Here is a 19,099-nt window from a genome sequence, read left to right on the forward strand (position 1 = left end):
CTATGCAACTCTGAAAACAAAAAAGTCTGTGTTGTTTATTGCCATCTCCTACAAAACGTAATCGCATTGTAAACGTAAACTCCAGCATATATTGGGGGCAGCTAGCTATATCTTCAGGCTAGTTAGTTATATTAAGAATTTCTGAGTGTCCAGAACAAAACATGAGTGCATAGTGGAGTGAACAAATGGTATATCATCCTATCCACTTTGTAACCCCCTCTAAAGGACTCCTCGTGCTGAGCGTTTATTTTGCTTCATGTGGAATACGGCTGCAGTAATGGGTAAAGTTTTTGTTGCCATTGGGCGTGATTTTTTATTCCATTCCCTTCCTCTTAAAATAATAGTTCCACTATCAATCGTTTTACTTTTTTACTGAAAAAAAAACGTCGAATCGTCATAAAATATTTGTTTAAACAATTGCTAGAATTATCATTTTCTATCAAATGCGGTCTACTTTATGCGGTCCACACCCTCACACGTCCTAGCCGTGTTTTCACATCGTTATAGTCCCATGGCACATCGATTTCAACCAAGGTTTCATGGAGTTCATGACACGTTCCGCTAGCAATCCCCGAAAAGTACACTAAAAACTGAGACAATTCATGTTGCTGTTTTTTTTTTGTTTTGCAGAACCAAAAGTGCCAGATTTGTATGAATTTTTGACTGAAGCCGAATTACAACAATACTACAATTCGTTGAAGTAAGTGAGATTAATTAAAAATAACCTTGCTTTTGAACTAACACTTATTTTTTTCTTGGTCTACAGAAATGAATTAAAAATAACAAACGTTACGCATTTGAAATATACGACCGATGAAGATTTGCGTCAAGTGAGCGGGCTATCGCGTCCGGAAATTAGGCGCCTACGAAAGTATTACGAAAAGTATTACCCTCACGGATACCTGAATAAGATCCGACGATTGCTGCAAACGCCACGCAGGGATGATAGCAACTTCCTCAGTTGTGTTCCAGCGCCATCCTACGGTGGAGCCGAAGCAATGACATCAAACTCTTCACCGAACAAAATACCCAACAACAAACATATCATCCCGCCCGACGCTATCTGTGTAAACAAGCAGCTCGGGACGGGTGAGTTTGGCATAGTGCAGCAGGGTGTGTGGACGAATGGCTCGGAACGCATACAGGTAGCCATTAAGTGTCTTTGCCGCGAGCGGATGCAATCGAACCCGATGGAGTTTTTGAAGGAAGCCGCTATGATGCACTCCATTGAGCACGAGAACATCGTGCGACTGTACGGTGTGGTGCTCGATACGGAATCCCTGATGCTAGTGACTGAGCTGGCGCATCTTCGATCGCTTTTAGAGTGCCTGAAAGATCCGGGTCTGCGAGTGAGCTTTCTGACCGTGCCAACGTTGTGTGAATTTTCTTTGCAAATTTGTACCGGCATGATGTATCTGGAGAGCAAACGCTTCATCCACCGGGATCTCGCCGCTAGGAACATTCTCGTGTTCAACAAGAATAAGGTGAAAATATCCGACTTTGGCCTTTCCCGGGCGCTTGGTGTCGGGAAGGACTATTATCAGACGAATTTCAACGTGAATCTCAAGCTTCCAATCGCGTGGTGTGCCCCGGAATGCATCAACTTTCTCCGGTTTACGCATGCATCCGATGTTTGGGCGTACGGGGTTTGCTTGTGGGAAATTTTCTCCTACGGATTTCAACCTTGGGCTGCGCTTACCGGTCATCAAATACTGGAAGCGATCGACGAACCGCATTATCAGCGGCTAGAAAAGCCAGAATGTTGCCCGAAAGAGTACTACTCGATGATGCTGAAATGTTGGCAGCATGATGCCACAAAACGGCCCAAATTTAACGATATTTTCCAAGCGCTCCCGGATATCAAACCGGAACAGCTGAAGACTATCGTAGCGAACAGTGAACAAAAGAAGGACTATCTAATGTATCGGCAAGGAGAAATAATAACCGTGCTGGATAAGAACAACAATTCGCCGTACTGGAAAGGGGTGCTGAATTCAGGCAAAACAGGACTATTCAATCCGGCCAACACCGTTGCCTACCTGGACAGCTTACCATCGTCGGTGAACCGAGAGAGTCTATGCAGGACGGCTGAAAGATCCAGCAAGCGCAAAATTCGCACCGATATGATCTCCCGTCCGCAGAACGATTTAAAGCACACTGGACACGTTGGTATCGATGGTGTCTCGTTCGGTGATGTTGCCTTCTTGTCTAGTCCTCAAAATGTAAGTTCTCTTTCCACGAGGATAGGAAAAAGTACTGACGGCAAAAACGGCCCCCTGGCTTTAAATTACTAATTTGATTCCATTTTATCACCCTTTCACAGCTTCCTCGTCAAATAGTGACACCTTATAAACCTTCGGAAGATCTGGAACAAACTCCATTGCTTCTGCCCCCTACGCCTACCAGTCCGGACTCGATCCAAACTGCAAGCGGTTATTTCTCCGAAACTCTTCAGCTCTCTGGCCATACATCATTTATTAATGCCGGTGAAAATCATCATCCGCATGTTATTGATCATACCTCTGTTGCTGGTTTAGCAGATGCACCTGTACCAGCAGCTCTGAGTGCGTTCGACTTCCGTAACAATGGCTTCAACGATTCGAATCCTTTTATTAACGCGGACGACAATGGTGACACTACCGCATCGGTAGCCACCACCTATAACAAAGCTATCGTAAGATATCGTAAGACAATTGATTGCTACCATGCAACAATGCAGCTAAGAGCACTTTTTTGAATTGCCTTTTACCAGGGTGGCGCAACAGTTAAGGATGAGCATAATCAACACGAATATCATGAAATATCCGATGACGATATGGTAACAGAAAAGGTTTTAGATCAAGGCCCGTCTTTGATGGACGAAATGGAGCATGTTTTTAAATCTATGAGCACTATCTCCGAGCAGCAGCCCGCCACACCATTTAGTCTGTCCTCATCGCAGGATACCAGCGAGAACAGCAACATGCGAAACGAGTTGACGGAGTTGTCGGAAAAGTTGGGCCGAAAAAACAGCTGCTCTGCTTCGGGTTCGGCAACACTCGGCAAGAGTGGTATGTTATTTATCGCTGCACTGTTTGCTTATTGTAGTGCGCTTATCATATTAACTGATTTATGGCGTACTTTCTAGGAGGAAAATCAAAATCAAAGCACAAAACTAGCACGGTAAAGCCCATATCGGTGAAGGATGAAAAACTGCTTAATCAAGCCATCGAAATGGCAAATGAAATAAGTGCCAAGTTAGTATTAGAATGCAATATTTCTATTTGACTTCTTCTACCTACTAAGACTGACGATATTTCCGTTGACATTTTTCAGATCCATGACTGACCTGGTAACGGATGTGAGCCAGCAAACGATGAGTCCGAAGAGAAAGTTCAGCTTTCGCTTTCCTCACATCCACAATGTCGTTGCCGCTGGGAGTGATGGTTTACGATGCACCTCGAATGGCAATATCACTGGTAATCAATCGCACGTGGCCGGAATGTCGAGTGTGGGAAGCTCATCGCATGCAGCAGGTGGCCGTGGTTTGATGCCGGATAAGGATCACAGCACGTTGGCTTACGCTGGCCAGCATCATCCTCACAGCTCTAATGCGGCAGCCCTGGCTAACTCATATCGAGAAAAACGAAATTTTTCTCAAGAAGTGAACAACGTTCCAGATTTACAGGTAACGTGTGTTGCAATACCATCTCTCCTATCTGTTGTGCGAGCATAATTTTAGTGAATGTTTTTGATGTTTTAATTCATCATACTCTGCTCATTTACCGCCATCATGAACGATACCTTTTTCTCTGAACTAAAGAGCGTTTCGAACAGCTGGTGCACTAGTCGTAACTATTATCCTATTCTTCATTAGATTCATTTTAAAATAAGAGAGTTTCATTCATCTCAATCGAAATTTGAAGCATTATTTCCATATTGAGAGACGAAAGGTATCGTTCTAGTTCTCTATCTAGTTTGTCATAATATCATCACTCTGATATTATTTCACATAACTACAAAAAAAATCTGTGTTCATTCATCCAATCATGCATTAATTTTACATTCAATTCACCTTATTTTTGCATAATATTATTAACTTTTTTTTGTATACATTTTTATTTATTGTCAATACTATCACATGATCATGATCATACACTTTTGCACAGTTCATAGATGAAATCGATGATCCTATCGATTTGTAAACTATCGCACGACACGCAAATGGAAATAACTATAAAAAATCTTCCCATTGATTTTTTCTGTGCTCTTCCGTTTCGTGTGTGCTTTTATGTTTTTTTCGCTCTTTCGTTACGACATACTCAATCAAATACACAAACTCTACTGTACGTACCCGTACCCTGTCATGCGGAAAACGTACTTTAACTTATTTGCTTAAACATTTTCTCTACTCACCACGATATTGGGGGGGATTGTGTGTGTGCATAACAGCGCTATTGTTCACTGACCGAAATCGAAAGCTACCAGAACCGGGACATCAAAATTTCTCCTTTTGATAAGGAATCATCCGATTTTTGCTTTAAAAAGTCGCGCGAACTGCTTAGTAAACAGCCACCGTTTCGTGTGGCGAACGACATGGCGTCAGTTTCCTTGGCGTCCAAGATCAACTACTCAAAAACGCTGGACAAAAAGACGCGAGAACTGATCGGGGAAAATTTGCTTGACATCGAAAAAACGCTCAACGCGCTGAATCTGGATTTTTTGCAAACGTACCACGAGCTGGAAAAGGCCGATTCAGCGGAAACTCTGTTCGCGGAGTGTTACTCGACTTCGATGATTTGTTCCTCATCCTCGTCCCCGTACCAGAAGAGCCCACCCTCAGGTTCACTGATGCGTCGCACAGCCTCAATCCAATCGCAGTCAACCAATGCACGCATAAACAGCGCGCTTAGCGAAAAAGTCCTGTCAGGATCTTCGTCTATACTCGGCGGTAAGGGTTCACCACCCAAAATGGACGGAGGAGCAGGTGGGTTTGGAATGGGCGCGGGTCTTGGTGGTGGTGCCACCAACACGGGTTCCGGTATTAATCGCTGTCATACACAGCTAAATGGTGGAACTGTGTCCTTAAAATCGGGTGCTTCCTCGACGACGGCAGCGGTCACACCACAGTCAGATCACGGCAATAAATACTCGATTCGTGACTTCAAAATGCGTTCGCTTGAAGCACGCTCAAAGGAACGATCGGATTATTACAACTTCAAAAACGAGTACCTCTCCGAGTTGACGCGAAAGCAGCAGAGCCAAGTGCTGGATACGGCCACCATTTTGCAGCAAACTAATGGTGCCGTTCCGGCAGGTGACAAGCAGCAGCAGCACAGCAAAATTAGCCAGTTGTATCAAATCTACAACACACCATCCATGCAAGCACGCCTGTATGATGATTGTCCTTATCATATACCCTCGTCCTGCTCCTCGGTAACAGCTGCCGGCACATCAACGGCAGCCGCAGCCGTGGCCGCCGCCCGCCAGCGATCGTTATCCTTCACGGAAAACTACGAACTTCGAAAGCCGTTTAAAAGCGGGGCTGGTCCCCACAGTGATTCCCAGCAACAACCGGGCGGTAAAATGATCTCTTCGCGGAACGTGATCACATGCAAACCGAGAAGTATTCGGGCCCGGAACTTGCGCCGACTGAGCTACAATCCGATCAACATGATACACACCTCGTCGTCGTCTAGCAGCAGCGATAGCGATCAGGATCGTCGCCGGAATCTGCTGGCCCACTCGGAATGTGATATTCGGACGCGGTTGCACACAACCACGGCCTCGGCCGCCAATCGCCGCCGTAGGCACCAGCAGTATATGAGCCGCAAATCGAACAGCAACAGCGCTAGCAGCCAGGATAAGCTGTACGGGTCGAATGCGAGCATCAAGAGTGCGCCACAGTACAATCACAGTGATCGACACCAGTATTACAACAGCTATCAGCATCACGGCGGCACCTACCATCATCGTCAAAACGCTTACGACGATGATGCTGACGATCTGCGGCAACAGAGCCGTAATAGAGAACCGAAAGGGGGCGCTAACGTGTACGATTTTGGTGTCAGCAAACGTCAAGTGGAAACCATCGCCATGATGGGCGGGACGTCGGCAATTTCCTCTCGCAAGCAGCTATTGCCAAACGTTGACTCTCCGGTCTCGACGACCGTGGTAAACACTAGCACCAGCTGTTCGTTGGCAGGTTCATCGTCTAAGGGGGTTGTTGTAGCAAACTCACCCCCAGGAGCCGTTGGGGCTTCCTCGCTAGTGAATGGAATGAATTTCTCCGCAACAGATCCTCCTGCATCGGCCACGTGCACCAACAAGGCACTGGAACGGGACTATCTGTACTCCGAGTTTGACGTGTCGAAGCTTACCGGCAAAAGCCCGACCACGCAAAGTTATTTTTCCACCACAAGCGCACCTGGTGCTGTCGTCGCGCCAGGACAACAACCGGCCACCGTTATCCTGCCGTCAGCAACGGCCAAGACGGCTGCGTCGGCTACACCACTGGCGGGAGCAACAATTGCGGCAACCAACTTGCAAGCTCAACCGCAGCCCGGGTTTCAGTGGCCAGAAAAAATTCACGGCGCATTGGTTAAACACAACGATATGCTCTGGCAACGGCAGCAAACTGCCGGCGTCAGGATGTACGGCACGGGAGGGGTGTCAGGAGCGGGCAAAAACGAGAGGACCTTCTCGAGTGATACGTCGTCTACGGAAACGGATTCGATTGGAGATTTTCGCAACGGAGTTGCGCCCGTTAATTGTCTGCCGTCGGTCAGACCACCCAGTCCTGCACCGTGAAGTGGAGCTAATGCGCTGGACCGCATTGCAAATGCATTTATATCGATTTTTTATCAGCAAATTGGAATTTATCCTCTCTACGGTGGCCTTTTTTTGTTAGAGTAGTTTTTTTTTTAATTTATGGCAAAAATAATGAACTCGAATATTTGTTTATTTTAACCATGAATTGAATCGTGAAACTTTTGATCACTTGATCCTTCTCGATCGTGCGTTATTGTTCTTTCGTTCGGTTCTGTTCTAGAGTAGTGATTGATAGCGCTGCTATGAAAAAAAAAATACTTAAATTAGATAATGCGAAAGGGCAATAACTTCTACTGATCTACTTGTTGGTGATTCTTTTTGGAATGCGATTAGCGAACAAAAAAAACACACACACACAAATGACTGCCTTTACTATTGGGATATTAAAATACTAACGAGAATGTGTGACTCACATGACGATTTTGTTATATATGTATATTGTAAGCATTGTTTTCTGTTCGTTTTCCTAATTTCCCCCTTACGTTGTGAGTATGTGTTGTTTATAATTTCCTTTACGTTTTGTCTTTTCGTTTCACTTTCCTTTCATTGGCACTGGCCTTTCCTCCTTTCGTTTCCTTCCTGTCTGTGTTCCCTCTTGTGGTTGCAGAGTACAATCACCGAAGAAGCTCGAATAGCTTACAACAGTTTGGTGGAAAATCCATCATGCGCTTCCAGCGGTACGGGAAACGGCAGCAGCATCCTTACCACCACCAGTGCCGGCGGCGCGGGCGCTAATGGTGGTTGTTTTACAAGTTCCACGTTGCCCAGGGCGAACAAGCTAACAAACCCTCTTACATTGGCTACAGGCAGCTTCCGCTTCAAGGATATCGACTGTTGCACATCGCCGACCGAATTCGCCCCAAAGTCTCCCCCCGAAGATCAAACGAGTCTGCTGCAGGATGTGGCGGATTCCGCCTTCCTACCAGGTGGCAGCATGAAAAGCAAACTCTTTTGCATTCTACCACGCACCAAGAACCTGTCGAAAAATGCTCAGCACCCCATGCAATGGGGGTTAGAAGAACAGTTGGAAGATTGCAATGCACCCGGAAAAGCGAGCAGCCCCAGCTATCTGACCGGTCCGGAGTACACATTCAGCAATGCGCTCATATCGCTTCCAACTGCTGACATGATCCATTCGGGTACGAGTGAAACGACAAATGGTGGTGGCTCTTCGAACAATCCCATCCCTTTGCCGCCACGTGATCGTAACAAAACCATCCCCATTAATCAGAAAAGACATGTCAGAAAGTATCCGCTCATCATACCGGCCGCCGGTGTGCAACGTACGTTGAATAAAGTGACGGACAAATCGCCTACATCCTCGTATCAGTTACGCTGCTTGTATACAGCGACGGATACGGCACACACGTTTACGGATTCAAACAGCCAAATGGCGGATGTTCACAAGACAGCAGAAGATGGCGGCGGCGTTGATGACGACGACGACAACGATGATAATGACGTCGTTGGACACGATGTCGATGTAAACGCTTGCAATAATTTGGACATTCAGCAAAAACCTTTAGAATCGGTGAAATTGAGCGAAATCGAGCAGGTCGGGTCTACGGGCTGTGGGGTGGGTGGCGGCTCCAAGTTTTGCTTGAACGTTCCCGAACAGTTGGCTCAAAACGAAATACTGAAGTTCAGTAAGGAGTTTGTGGAAAATAATTTTCCCAAGCTTCAATCCCACGCCTCCCATGTAGAGGACTCGGGAACTGAACGGAATGAGCTCGGAATCGGGCATCATTCCTCTTCGTCGTTAACAACCGGAATAGCAAGTACTAATACTTCATCAACCCCAGCTGAACTGAATACTCCGGCTGCGAGTAATGCGACTATTCTGACACGTCGCCATACGGCGATATCCTCGCAAAGACGCCAACCACCTCCTCCACCACCGCCAGGCACACTCACCATAGCCACGGCCGCGTTACGCGATCCATCGTATGAAAATCTGGACATCTTTCAAACGCACAATAAATTCTGCATCGATACCGCTTCGTTACACTGCGAATCCATACTGGAAAATGATACCGAACCTGAACGGCTTGGTGCTGTTCCACTCGGTGGCGGTCGCAGTGCGCTGATGACCTCCGAAATGATGCCCGCCGATGGATTCGACAACGACGACGATTCGGCACCATTTCACGCTATCACCGGCAAGGCAAGTCGCGATGCGACGAAACAGCATGAGGGAGGGCAACCGCCAACTGACGGGGGTGAGTTGAAAAAATCAATAAATTTTGTCAGCTGCGAGGATTTGCTAGAGTTTGCTGAGAAACCAAAGGGACGAGCTCGAGGTTTAGAATCAGATGAAGTAAGGATAATGTCGAAAGTGCTCGGCAAGAAGGTAATTATCTATTTACTACCATTTACGGTCCGGTAGCTAGTATATATTATTAATATCTATGTTTTGTCTTACAGCCATCACCAGGACAATGCTTGTTGACATTAGAATTTATCGATTGGGATATACATAAGGCGATAAAGCTTTGCAAATTGCAAAATATTCTCGAATCGTTCAACCTTTCGTTAAAAGAATGCTGCGATGCACTTCAAATGTGCGACTGGGATTTGCATACGGCGGCGCTCAAATTTAAAAGTAACGAGCGCTAACAGGCCGCTCGCGACGTTCAAGTTCCCTTTATGTCACCGTCGAAGTACGGCAAATTAAACGCGCAAATATGTATGTCTTTTTCATAAAAACACATTTTTAAAAATTTGTCACTCGTGAACCATTTCGCGCGAATTCCACATCCCTCTTCTGTGGCGATGGTGGATCGTGCCTATTATGAAAATAAATTACAATCAAATGTGTTTATTCACAAAAGAGTAACAATGATCTTACTTTACTTTCTCGAACACTGCGTGTATATGGTGTAAAGTATATTATATATGCTACCATCAAAACAATTCTTTCAAACTGATAAATTTGTTCAATTATTTTTGTTACACATTTTCGAAACGCTAAAGTGATGGCTCTTTTAGATCTAGTATATTTTTGCAACTAGGGCAATGAATTACGGTAATGGTGAGGTATTTACGTTTACGTAGGTTCAGCTAGCGAGGCCCACTTGACGGTTGGTTTAATTGCAAAATCGTATCTACTTAAATGATCTAACATTGAAATCTGTAAAATAAGAATGAAACACTTGAGCTTATTCCCGTACACCTGCCTCTCTCTCCTTCGCTTGGTTACCTGTTTGCGTACATATCCCACAAGCAGCTCTAGTTTTTCGTAATCCTCACAGCGCCCTCCCAAAAATCGCCGCCAAAGAGCAGCCGCTAGTTGCTTGTCGTCGAAGCTTATACCCTCATCGTAGGATATAAGTGCGGCTTGAAATTGTTCAGAAAGTTGCTGTATCTGTGGTCGCACCACAGATGGATTGTCCAGTGTCAGCTGTTTGGCGCGTGTGGTCACATCATTCCACATCGTTTCAACGATACAATTGCGCATGAATCGCCCGGCAGCACCCTTTTCTGCACCCTCCGCCATAGCACGAACCAATAGCATCCACACGTGAAGCTCCGTGATTAGGAACCATGTATTAAACGTATCCGGCATGTTGAAGCATTCAAAAAATTCGGCATAATTTATGTGGTCAACTACGGATTCGTACAGTAGGCAGCTGGAAACGCGCAATCGTACAGATGAATTGTCAATCCAGCCCATTTTTTTAATAAACCGCTTCAGAAGTCCTTCTTTGGGCTGCTGTACATCATCATTTATATTGGTTGGTGAAACCGAGTAGCCCATTCGACCGGTAGTCGTGAATTGCCGCGATTGCACCAACTGATGCAACATTCCACACACTTTTTGCTGCTTCTCGTATCGCACACATAAGTGCATTTCACGATGAGCCTAAAGTTAACATAAATTGTGTTATGAAAAGTAATGTTTATCCTCGTTTAAACCATCGAAAAAAAATACAATACCCTCGTAACAGCGAGCCTAGTGATGGCTCGTATCATGTTGGGGCTTTGATCAAACGGTCTCGCACAAGAACCACAAAATACAAGCAAATGAGCAAAACAAAAAGCACAAACGTTACATAAACAACGTGACAGCATGTTGATGGGAGATTCGAAATCCACACAGCGGTTTAGATGGTTGGATTTGGTTCTTCAAAATAGAACATCAAATCAAATTTTATAATTTACTGGTCATAACAGTTTTTTTATTAGTAAACTTATCCATCTACTAAAAAACTAACCTATTCATTTCTGAATAATAAAATAACCTTCACGTTTAAGTTTAATACTCGCCGAAGTACATATCTGGTTGTACTGGGACACTGATGTCGAGACGTACATCTGGATGTGGCTCGATTGGTCGTACGATTATAAAACATTTACGTAGTCATAAATTTCTTGTAGCTTTCCAAATTAAACTATAAATCCGAACTCAAGTCCCATCTTATCCAAGACCCACATCTAGACACATCATTACCACGAAGCCTGCAATAGTACCCCAGGTAGCAATCAATCCGTTATCGCTAAAATGGCATGGAACAAAAGAGATTCATAAGAAAAAGCGCCTATACCAGCCTAGGGATCGCAGGAGCATACCTAGCGTGTGCTTCCGGTAAAATGTCGTCGGCAACAATATAAATCATAGCACCAGCGGCAAATGACAACGCATATGGGAGAATTATTGTCGCGAGGCTCACAGCAACGGCGCCAAGGACACCAAAGATGGGCTCCACCATACCGGAAAGCTGCCCATACCAGAAGCTTTTCCCAAGGCTAAAACCAGCGGCATGTAATGGCAGACTGACCGCTAAACCTTCTGGAAAATTTTGTATACCAATACCGATAGCAAGATTTCTATAACAAAAACGAACAAAATCATTAATGAAACAGACCGCGTTTCTTCATCGGTCTGCGATCCGGTCGTACATACCGTGCTGCTTCAAAAGTAGCCGATTCCGTGGTACCGATTGCTCCAAAACTTACGCCCACCGCCAGCCCCTCGGGGATGTTGTGTACGGTAATGGCAACAACTAGCAGCATAATACGCTTCCACTGAGAAAGTTGGGCATCCAATTGACTTTGGCTGTTGCTGTTAGTGTAGACAGATTGGTGTTCCTTTACCGAAGCAATCGCACTACCCTTTCTACGTTTGCGCGAAATGGTACCGTCATGTTGTGCATTAAGGCAATCAGCGAAGCTGTCCATGCCGATGGCTAACGAATTGGAGGATTGTGCTGCTGCAGTTGCTGCTGTTCCAGCATATGAGCTTTTTCCGTATTCAACTGAATGGACTTGATCGTCCATTGCAATATCCGCCTTATCTTTGTTCGCATGAGTTAAAGCTAATCATCAAAAAACCAAATTGTGAACTTGTTTCGTTACTTAAATGCGTGCATGTGTGAAAATGAACCGAGGATATCCTCGTGAAGGTTGAAGCGAAAACTTACCGATCATCATTGTCGGACTATTGATACCCAAATATGAAATTATTTTGTCAGTTCCGTAAACAAAGATAGCACCCAGTAAAAATCCGATAGCAACAGGAATGAATGCAAACTCGCCCTTGCTCCCGTACATGTGTGAGCTTTCCGCAAGCTCAATGGCCGGTGCCAGCAGAGACCAGAAGGATGCAGCTATCATAACTCCAGCAGCGAACCCAAGGGAAATGTCGAGTGATTTTCGCTGATTACCTCGCAGCAATACCACCAATCCAGACCCGAGCGCGGTCAAGCCCCATGTTAGTAGGGTACCTAACAGAGCTTGTGTTACTGATCCATAACCCTGAATCATGGTGAATATATATGTGAATGTGTTGCAAAATTTCTGAAAAGAAACATGCCACGAGTTATAGAGCTTTAGGTATAGTAATACCCAGAATATTCAGGACAGTTAACTCAAGAAATACTATAACTGTGATCACCGGTACACACTTACTTTTCCCGGTCAATCAAGTTCCGCAAACCAGAGGAGAATAGCACTACGAGCACCAAGGTTTTATATATGTAACGTACATTTAATACCTCAGTGTAAAACATGGAACACCACATCAGTCCTTTTAGATATGCGCTGATGTATAATCAAAACAAAGCCCCCATCCATTCCAACGTGCATTATGTTGTATATGTATGTATGTACACACGTATGTATGTTTATCCCGACCAGGGATCGCAAAACAACGCTCAATCCACAGTTAAGCGTATGTAGAGCACCACACAAACAAATTTTTAAGGCGCATAACATCAAACAAAATATACGCATATCAGATCAACAAAAACAATTGAAACATCTATTCAATGCAATCATACACTATTTGATCGCAAAATATTCGTGTTGCTGATCCCTGACTTGAGCCAATTGCTTGAGATCACTACTAGCGTAGCTGGAGGGGGTGGCGTTTGATAAGAAATTCCACGTTTCTTGTTTTGCTTTGCTATACATGATCTGACATCTCGCACGTATCAGTGATCAAGCAGTAAAACCATAAAATGCCTTACCTTGTCTTCCCGCCACGCTACACCAACGTGCAGTTCACTTTGCACTATTCACTTGAGATTCGATGCCACAGTATCGCGCACTACATCACCAGAGAGCTGAAGAACACTGAGGTAACGAGAGCAGATCACTTAGAAGTCAAACAAATACGCTGTACAATAGTTGAAATACTCACCTCACGTTAAACTTATCTTGCGATCCGAACAGCGAACATATGCGATAGCACAAATATTAAAGACGTGTCCCCAGCCACCTGTATACGTTTCACAAAGCAAAATTAACACACTATGGAAAAAGACAGAAAAAATGAGTAACTTACAACCAATATTCAAGTTGATACGTACCTTCAGCAAAGAGCCTGTTAATTTGCCAAATGTTTCAGAGTCGTCATAACCAGCGAAAGATCCGAAATTACACGCCAAAATCAGAGCTGCTAACAAATGTTGTTGGTAATGCAAACGTTGTTTTCACTGGTATCATTGCTAGTTACACACTTCAAGGCAAACAAACTGGGAGGTCGATTTTTCAAATGATGCTTGATAACTTCACTACAAGTTGTTTCTTTTGCATGAATCAATGCAGTTTTATGCAAATTTCACACCGGTGGGGACACATCGGAGAAAGGAATTGTGTTCAGTTACCGACGACCAAAACAATAGCATCATGTCATCTGTGCAAATACGTACGCACAATCTTTGACATAACAAATGTCAGTTTTAAATTACATTACATATTTAATGAATTCAAATTCTACATTGAATTAAGGGACATTTTTGTGCAGTAAATTCGGCTCTACCGTTGCTTATTTCACTAGCAATACAAACATATTGAATATAAATCTTACCAAAGGATTTTTCATAGCTCGCGATGAGAAAGAGAGGTCACAAGTGTAAAATAGTTTGTAACGGTTACGAGACGTACCACTATAGGATGGTTAAGACCAAATCATGGTCATATATTTTTTAATAGATCTCATTCCGAATCAACTATCATTATTCGCAACACAACACCGGTTTTGTTAGATTTAGTCAAAGTCTATGTTTATGGACCGTATCATAGAACTGAGACAATAAACATGTTGTAAAGTTCAAGAAAACACTAGAAAGGTAATAAATAAATTATATATAATATAATAAATAAAAAAATACAAAACGACTGTTTATTCTTCGCCATTTGTTAATAAACTTAGTCAGTATAGAAAAAAATAATATTAGCAACGGGGTTATAATCATATTCAAGCTTTGTGTATCTATCGATTGTACTAAATTTTAATACTACGAACTAGAAATCCTATGCTTGATGTTTTCTTCTCTACATAAACTCTTCTAGTAATGTCAACAAATGTTAAAGCTTCAACCTCACGTTTTTTTCATCATGTACCAGGCGCCTCCATATCGAAGGCGGTTTCAAAACATAACTACAATTAAACAAATATTAGCGGACGAATACTAACGAATTTGTTTTAAATAGTCCAAAGCTAAATATAGCCGTGTTTAACAAAAACAATAAATTTAAATTTTTGGGCCATCCTAAATTTAATTTCCATAATTCGAAATCAAATAAAATGTATCGACCACTCAAACTATACCTCCCTGGTATTGTAAAATGTGCAAACAAATTTCCCATTTCACAAGTTAATTTTTCCTCCTTTCCCAACTTCTGGCCGTTTTCACTCTAGACTTTTACGGCCTAGAGAATGGTTTTTGGTGTGAAAGATGGCTTAAAACAAATTTGAAAATACGTTTAGCAATCGATAACTTAACTTTAACCTTCCAAGACTAGGTTGTCTGTGCTGCCGTGCATATGAAAAGGGTAACCGGTAGGATCAAGGGAGATCTCCTTGCGGCTTCGCCGGGCCTCCTTGGTGCTTTGTAACAGCTCACAATAGTTCAGTTGAACAACGCATGGTACTGCGCATGATGCTTTGGTCTCATCAGGCCCGATAACGTAAACTGAAAATGGTAAGTTTCCTTCAAGAAAAAAAACTCAAAATTATTAAAACCGTCATAAATCGAATCACCGCAGTCAGCGGCAGTACTGATTTGCCAAACCTGCAGGATTTGGTTTTGAATTCAATGTAGGACCGATGCCTTTACGTTTACTCCAATCCTTATGATAACCGCTTTTCACGGTGCAAATATACAGCTAAATCAGTACAGGTTACAAAAAAACACGAATAAATGACTAACAAACGATTTCGTATAAATACCAACGATTACACAATACTAACCAAAACACATAAAATACAAAAAGTACATATCCATAGCACCGCGCTGTAGCAGCTTTCCATTAGAACGACCACGATCGAGACACCCTCGCCGGTTTGTTGCACCTCCGATGTTGCTTAACGAACTACAACAGCGAACGCATCGTTTCCGTTTCATCCCGCCACTACTGCCGTGTTGTCAGATAGTGATAATGTCTGTAAAAAAGAATAAAGCAGCCTGCTCCCGAATACGAGAAACCCAGTTTTGTGATAAGAATTATCAATATTCTATGAATAGGGATTTTTTGTTGTTGTTGTTTTTCTTTCGGTACTTCTTGCGCAGTGCCGTTTCGATGGCGATGGAATCCATCTATCTCGCGCGTGTTCTAACTGGCTCCGGTGATCTCGCAGAAGCGAAGCAACATTTTTATTGTTGCGGTATGTCATGTTCAGTTGAGTTTCCGGGCCTTTTTTGTTCGAGTTGTTATGTGAGGCAACAAAACCTAACCCACAGATTACAGCATTATTTAGGCGCAATGATTTGTTGTCAGTTTTCTTTTTTTTTGTTCGTTAATATTTATTCTAACCTTTTAACAGTGACCGAATGATAACATTAACATTTCTGTTGTCAAAATGTTCCCCGGAACGGTATGTGGTAGCGCAGTTGCATGCATGCTCGTAATTGCATACTTCTCCTTCTTTACTCGACTTGTCCATTATGCTCTTAGGATGTCATGGAGCCAATCTTTTAAATGCATACTACATGCGCAATTTAAGTGTTTTGTTTTTGCTTTCGCAACGTTCAGTTTTTTATTCATAATGTGTTGTGTGTTCTTTCTTCATTTGCAACGCGCACGCGTTTCCATAATACCATAAACCGGTTAAAATACGCGCTGTGTGGCATAAAGTACAATGAGACCCTACAGTACGAGAACAACTCCAACAAGAACAAAGAAGAAAAAGAGAAAGGCGAGGAGATGCGAGGCTATTGCGCAAGTTTAGTTTCCAAAATGTAGCTAGATTTTCCTTTGTTTGTGACTGTTTTGTGGAAAAATAAACCGCATTTTCAGATAACAAATACCCAGAGCATGTAACTCACACACAACACACACGCACAGACATCCATACAAAATACTACTGGCACAATTGATACTAAAAGTTTTGGGTCTCTATTCACGGTATACAGAAACTAATACATGTTTTTCTTTTTTCATTACCATGCGCCGTTGAGCAATTTTGTGCACCATACACACATACTATATGACAGAATCTCGGCATATATAACAGTACTGTAGTCACAATGATTTTTTTGTTTGTTTGTTAATTATTTAATTTTCTACTATCGACAGTCTAAATTCATGATTGTTTTGCAGTGTTATTTTTTCTTCTTTTTGTTAAAGAAATTCGGTGGATTGAGTGACACTCCATAATGATGTGGTAGCCAACTCCAACTGCCAACTCTACGCACGTGCGTGCGTGCGTTCACTTTCGTTGAAATTTTATTCCACATCATTTCGAAACTAAACTAACGCGGTCAACACGGTTTGTGGTTGGAGAGAGAACCTATGATAAAGTATCTATAAAATCTAGAAGTAAAAAGGAACAAATAGATACACACACACATCGATCGCCTAGCCTATTTGCCATCGCCAACGTGGCAAAGTTGGCACCGGCTTTGCATAACGGTCTAGAAATAGTTTCTCGTTTAGTAATAATATCGATATGACTTTTAAAATTTTGCTTTTCTCGGCTATCTTTATATAATACTACTTCTGCTGTTAAGACAGTGTACAGAATATGGAAGAAATGTTAACAACGTCTGAAGGCTTTAGCGCGCACGTAGTATAACAAATTTGTTTAGTAATAAAATGATTGAGCGGTTGGTTTTGTAGTCTTTTCCGTATGTGTGTGTTGCACTTGAAAGTGTACATATTTACATATACCCATCTTCACCTAAATGACTCTACAAACAGTAGCGTCACTATATCGGTGGAACAAGAGAGTCTATAATATAGAGTCTATATATTGATTTTGTTAACCGTACTAGAATCTAATTTACAACTATGCGTTATTTGCAAAGCACAGGTTTCAAGTTGATTTGCATTCTTGCATTCGAATATCCCAGGAGTTTTTGTTTGGCTCATGTAACACACAATAGTCTGTTAGTTTAGTAACCGCAACACTCGCGTGTTTTTTGTTTCCTTGCCACCAACACATAAATACACACACACACACACATACACATTTCACATCATCCGTAGCATGTAGCAGATCTATATTCATCTATTATGTTTTTATATTTTTGATCATGTATGTTTTTTTTTATATTTTAAATTCTTCCACTAGTTTAGTCAACATAATTCAAAACAGTTCTTTTCATTCTAACAATGGAAGAGTTCATCGCTAGGCTGAACGAAGAAAGGACGGGTAAATTGACTGCAATTGAGAGTAATGAAGTGGATTGTTTGATAATCCGAAAGAAGGCCAAGCTTTTAAACGCCGACTATTCCTTATACACGTATTTCAATCAATAACAAAACATCGTAACCCGTACTTTTTCAAACTACGAAAGTCAAATCGGCTCCGAAGAAACCAGTCAGGACAGTACTTGGAAACTGAATCTATGAAAATTCTTGTTGCAAAACCCACCCTAAATAGCTGCGAAGAGAACAAAAACGGCATTTTTAATGGCTGACGTTGGGTGTAATCAAATTTCCGATCCACAAATCCGGTTTGTTATGCCGGTAACACCCCACTCGACGTGGCGGCAGCAGACACTGAAGGGGCCAAAACGATTCTTGGTTCAATTCTTCGTGGAGATAATAAAATAAGGCATTGCGAAACGCCATCATTGAATGGAAATTAGAGCTTCATCGAGCTATGCCGTGTTTTGGTAATGGCGAGTATTAAATTGTATTCGTTGGATTGTATGTCATTGCACATTGATGTAGTTGCAACCCGTAAAAGAGATGGTGGCGCATTAAACAGTCTATCGTTCGTGCCAGAGAGCATGACTCAACCATTTCGGTGCAAATTTTCGGTCGTATATGCACTGGAACATGTTTCCTCTGCCACAACCATTGAATCGTATTAATCAAAGTTCTAAACTCACTGAAAATTGTTAGCATCAATCGTGTAAAAATGTTTACACCGTCGTCATTCAATCGAGGGACTTTTTGAATAAAGCTTCTACCCCTTGCTGAGATAAGAATTCTCAAACGAGCTGTTTCATACAAAAAAAAGTCATTTGTCAATTTTAGCATACGAGGAACTGAAGAAAAACTCAACCAATTTGTATTTGGTTACCTTCTCATTGTAGAATTTTCACCTTACTCCACGAATCCTTTGTCTCTTTCAACAATTTGTTCTGAATCATTGGTAGTGCATGAGAGAGGCGAATGATTTCGGAAGATTGCTCTTTCCAAAGCCTGCCTAGGTGTACCCTTGAGACCTTCGATTCTATAGAATCCCTGTAGATAGTGCGTTCATCAAATATATTGTGTCGACTTAGGCTGAACAAATTCATGTTGGACACACAATTTGGCGGCGTCAAAGGTATATGAATGCGAAGTGGGATACCACAATTTGTACCATTTTATATGAGCCTGCGGGGAATAC

At 42.7% G+C, this 19,099-nt stretch overlaps 3 protein-coding genes and 1 long non-coding RNA gene across 4 annotated transcripts; 1 reads left to right on the top strand and 3 right to left on the bottom strand.

The window, feature by feature from the left end:
* Positions 1–277: 277 nt before the first annotated feature.
* LOC128724484 (uncharacterized) lies at positions 278–6,789 on the top strand. The gene is made up of 9 exons (XM_053818209.1): positions 278–281; positions 631–700; positions 767–2,222; positions 2,324–2,668; positions 2,771–3,050; positions 3,128–3,236; positions 3,316–3,667; positions 4,432–6,060; positions 6,115–6,789. The coding sequence occupies exons 1-9, from the start codon at positions 278–280 to the stop codon at positions 6,787–6,789; spliced, it is 4,920 nt and encodes a 1,639-aa protein (XP_053674184.1).
* A 2,984-nt stretch (positions 6,790–9,773) lies between these two features.
* On the bottom strand, positions 9,774–10,803 carry LOC128725608 (ubiquinol-cytochrome-c reductase complex assembly factor 1). The gene is made up of 3 exons (XM_053819366.1): positions 10,747–10,803; positions 10,010–10,672; positions 9,774–9,940 (listed from the first exon to the last, which is right to left on the bottom strand). The coding sequence occupies exons 1-3, from the start codon at positions 10,780–10,782 to the stop codon at positions 9,857–9,859; spliced, it is 783 nt and encodes a 260-aa protein (XP_053675341.1). The 5' UTR covers positions 10,783–10,803; the 3' UTR covers positions 9,774–9,856.
* Positions 10,804–10,977: 174 nt separating this feature from the next.
* LOC128723649 (zinc transporter ZIP11) lies at positions 10,978–13,746 on the bottom strand. The gene is made up of 7 exons (XM_053817410.1): positions 13,620–13,746; positions 13,451–13,560; positions 13,278–13,383; positions 12,231–12,606; positions 11,714–12,125; positions 11,380–11,637; positions 10,978–11,306 (listed from the first exon to the last, which is right to left on the bottom strand). The coding sequence occupies exons 4-7, from the start codon at positions 12,571–12,573 to the stop codon at positions 11,228–11,230; spliced, it is 1,092 nt and encodes a 363-aa protein (XP_053673385.1). The 5' UTR covers positions 12,574–12,606; positions 13,278–13,383; positions 13,451–13,560; positions 13,620–13,746; the 3' UTR covers positions 10,978–11,227.
* Positions 13,747–14,474: 728 nt separating this feature from the next.
* LOC128726514 (uncharacterized) lies at positions 14,475–15,612 on the bottom strand. The gene is made up of 3 exons (XR_008410824.1): positions 15,506–15,612; positions 15,327–15,420; positions 14,475–15,245 (listed from the first exon to the last, which is right to left on the bottom strand). It is a non-coding gene; the product is annotated as an uncharacterized LOC128726514 (long non-coding RNA).
* Between the last annotated feature and the right edge of the window lie 3,487 nt (positions 15,613–19,099).

This window comes from Anopheles nili, chromosome 3 (assembly GCF_943737925.1).
Source record: "Anopheles nili chromosome 3, idAnoNiliSN_F5_01, whole genome shotgun sequence".
Taxonomy (NCBI): domain Eukaryota; kingdom Metazoa; phylum Arthropoda; class Insecta; order Diptera; family Culicidae; genus Anopheles; species Anopheles nili.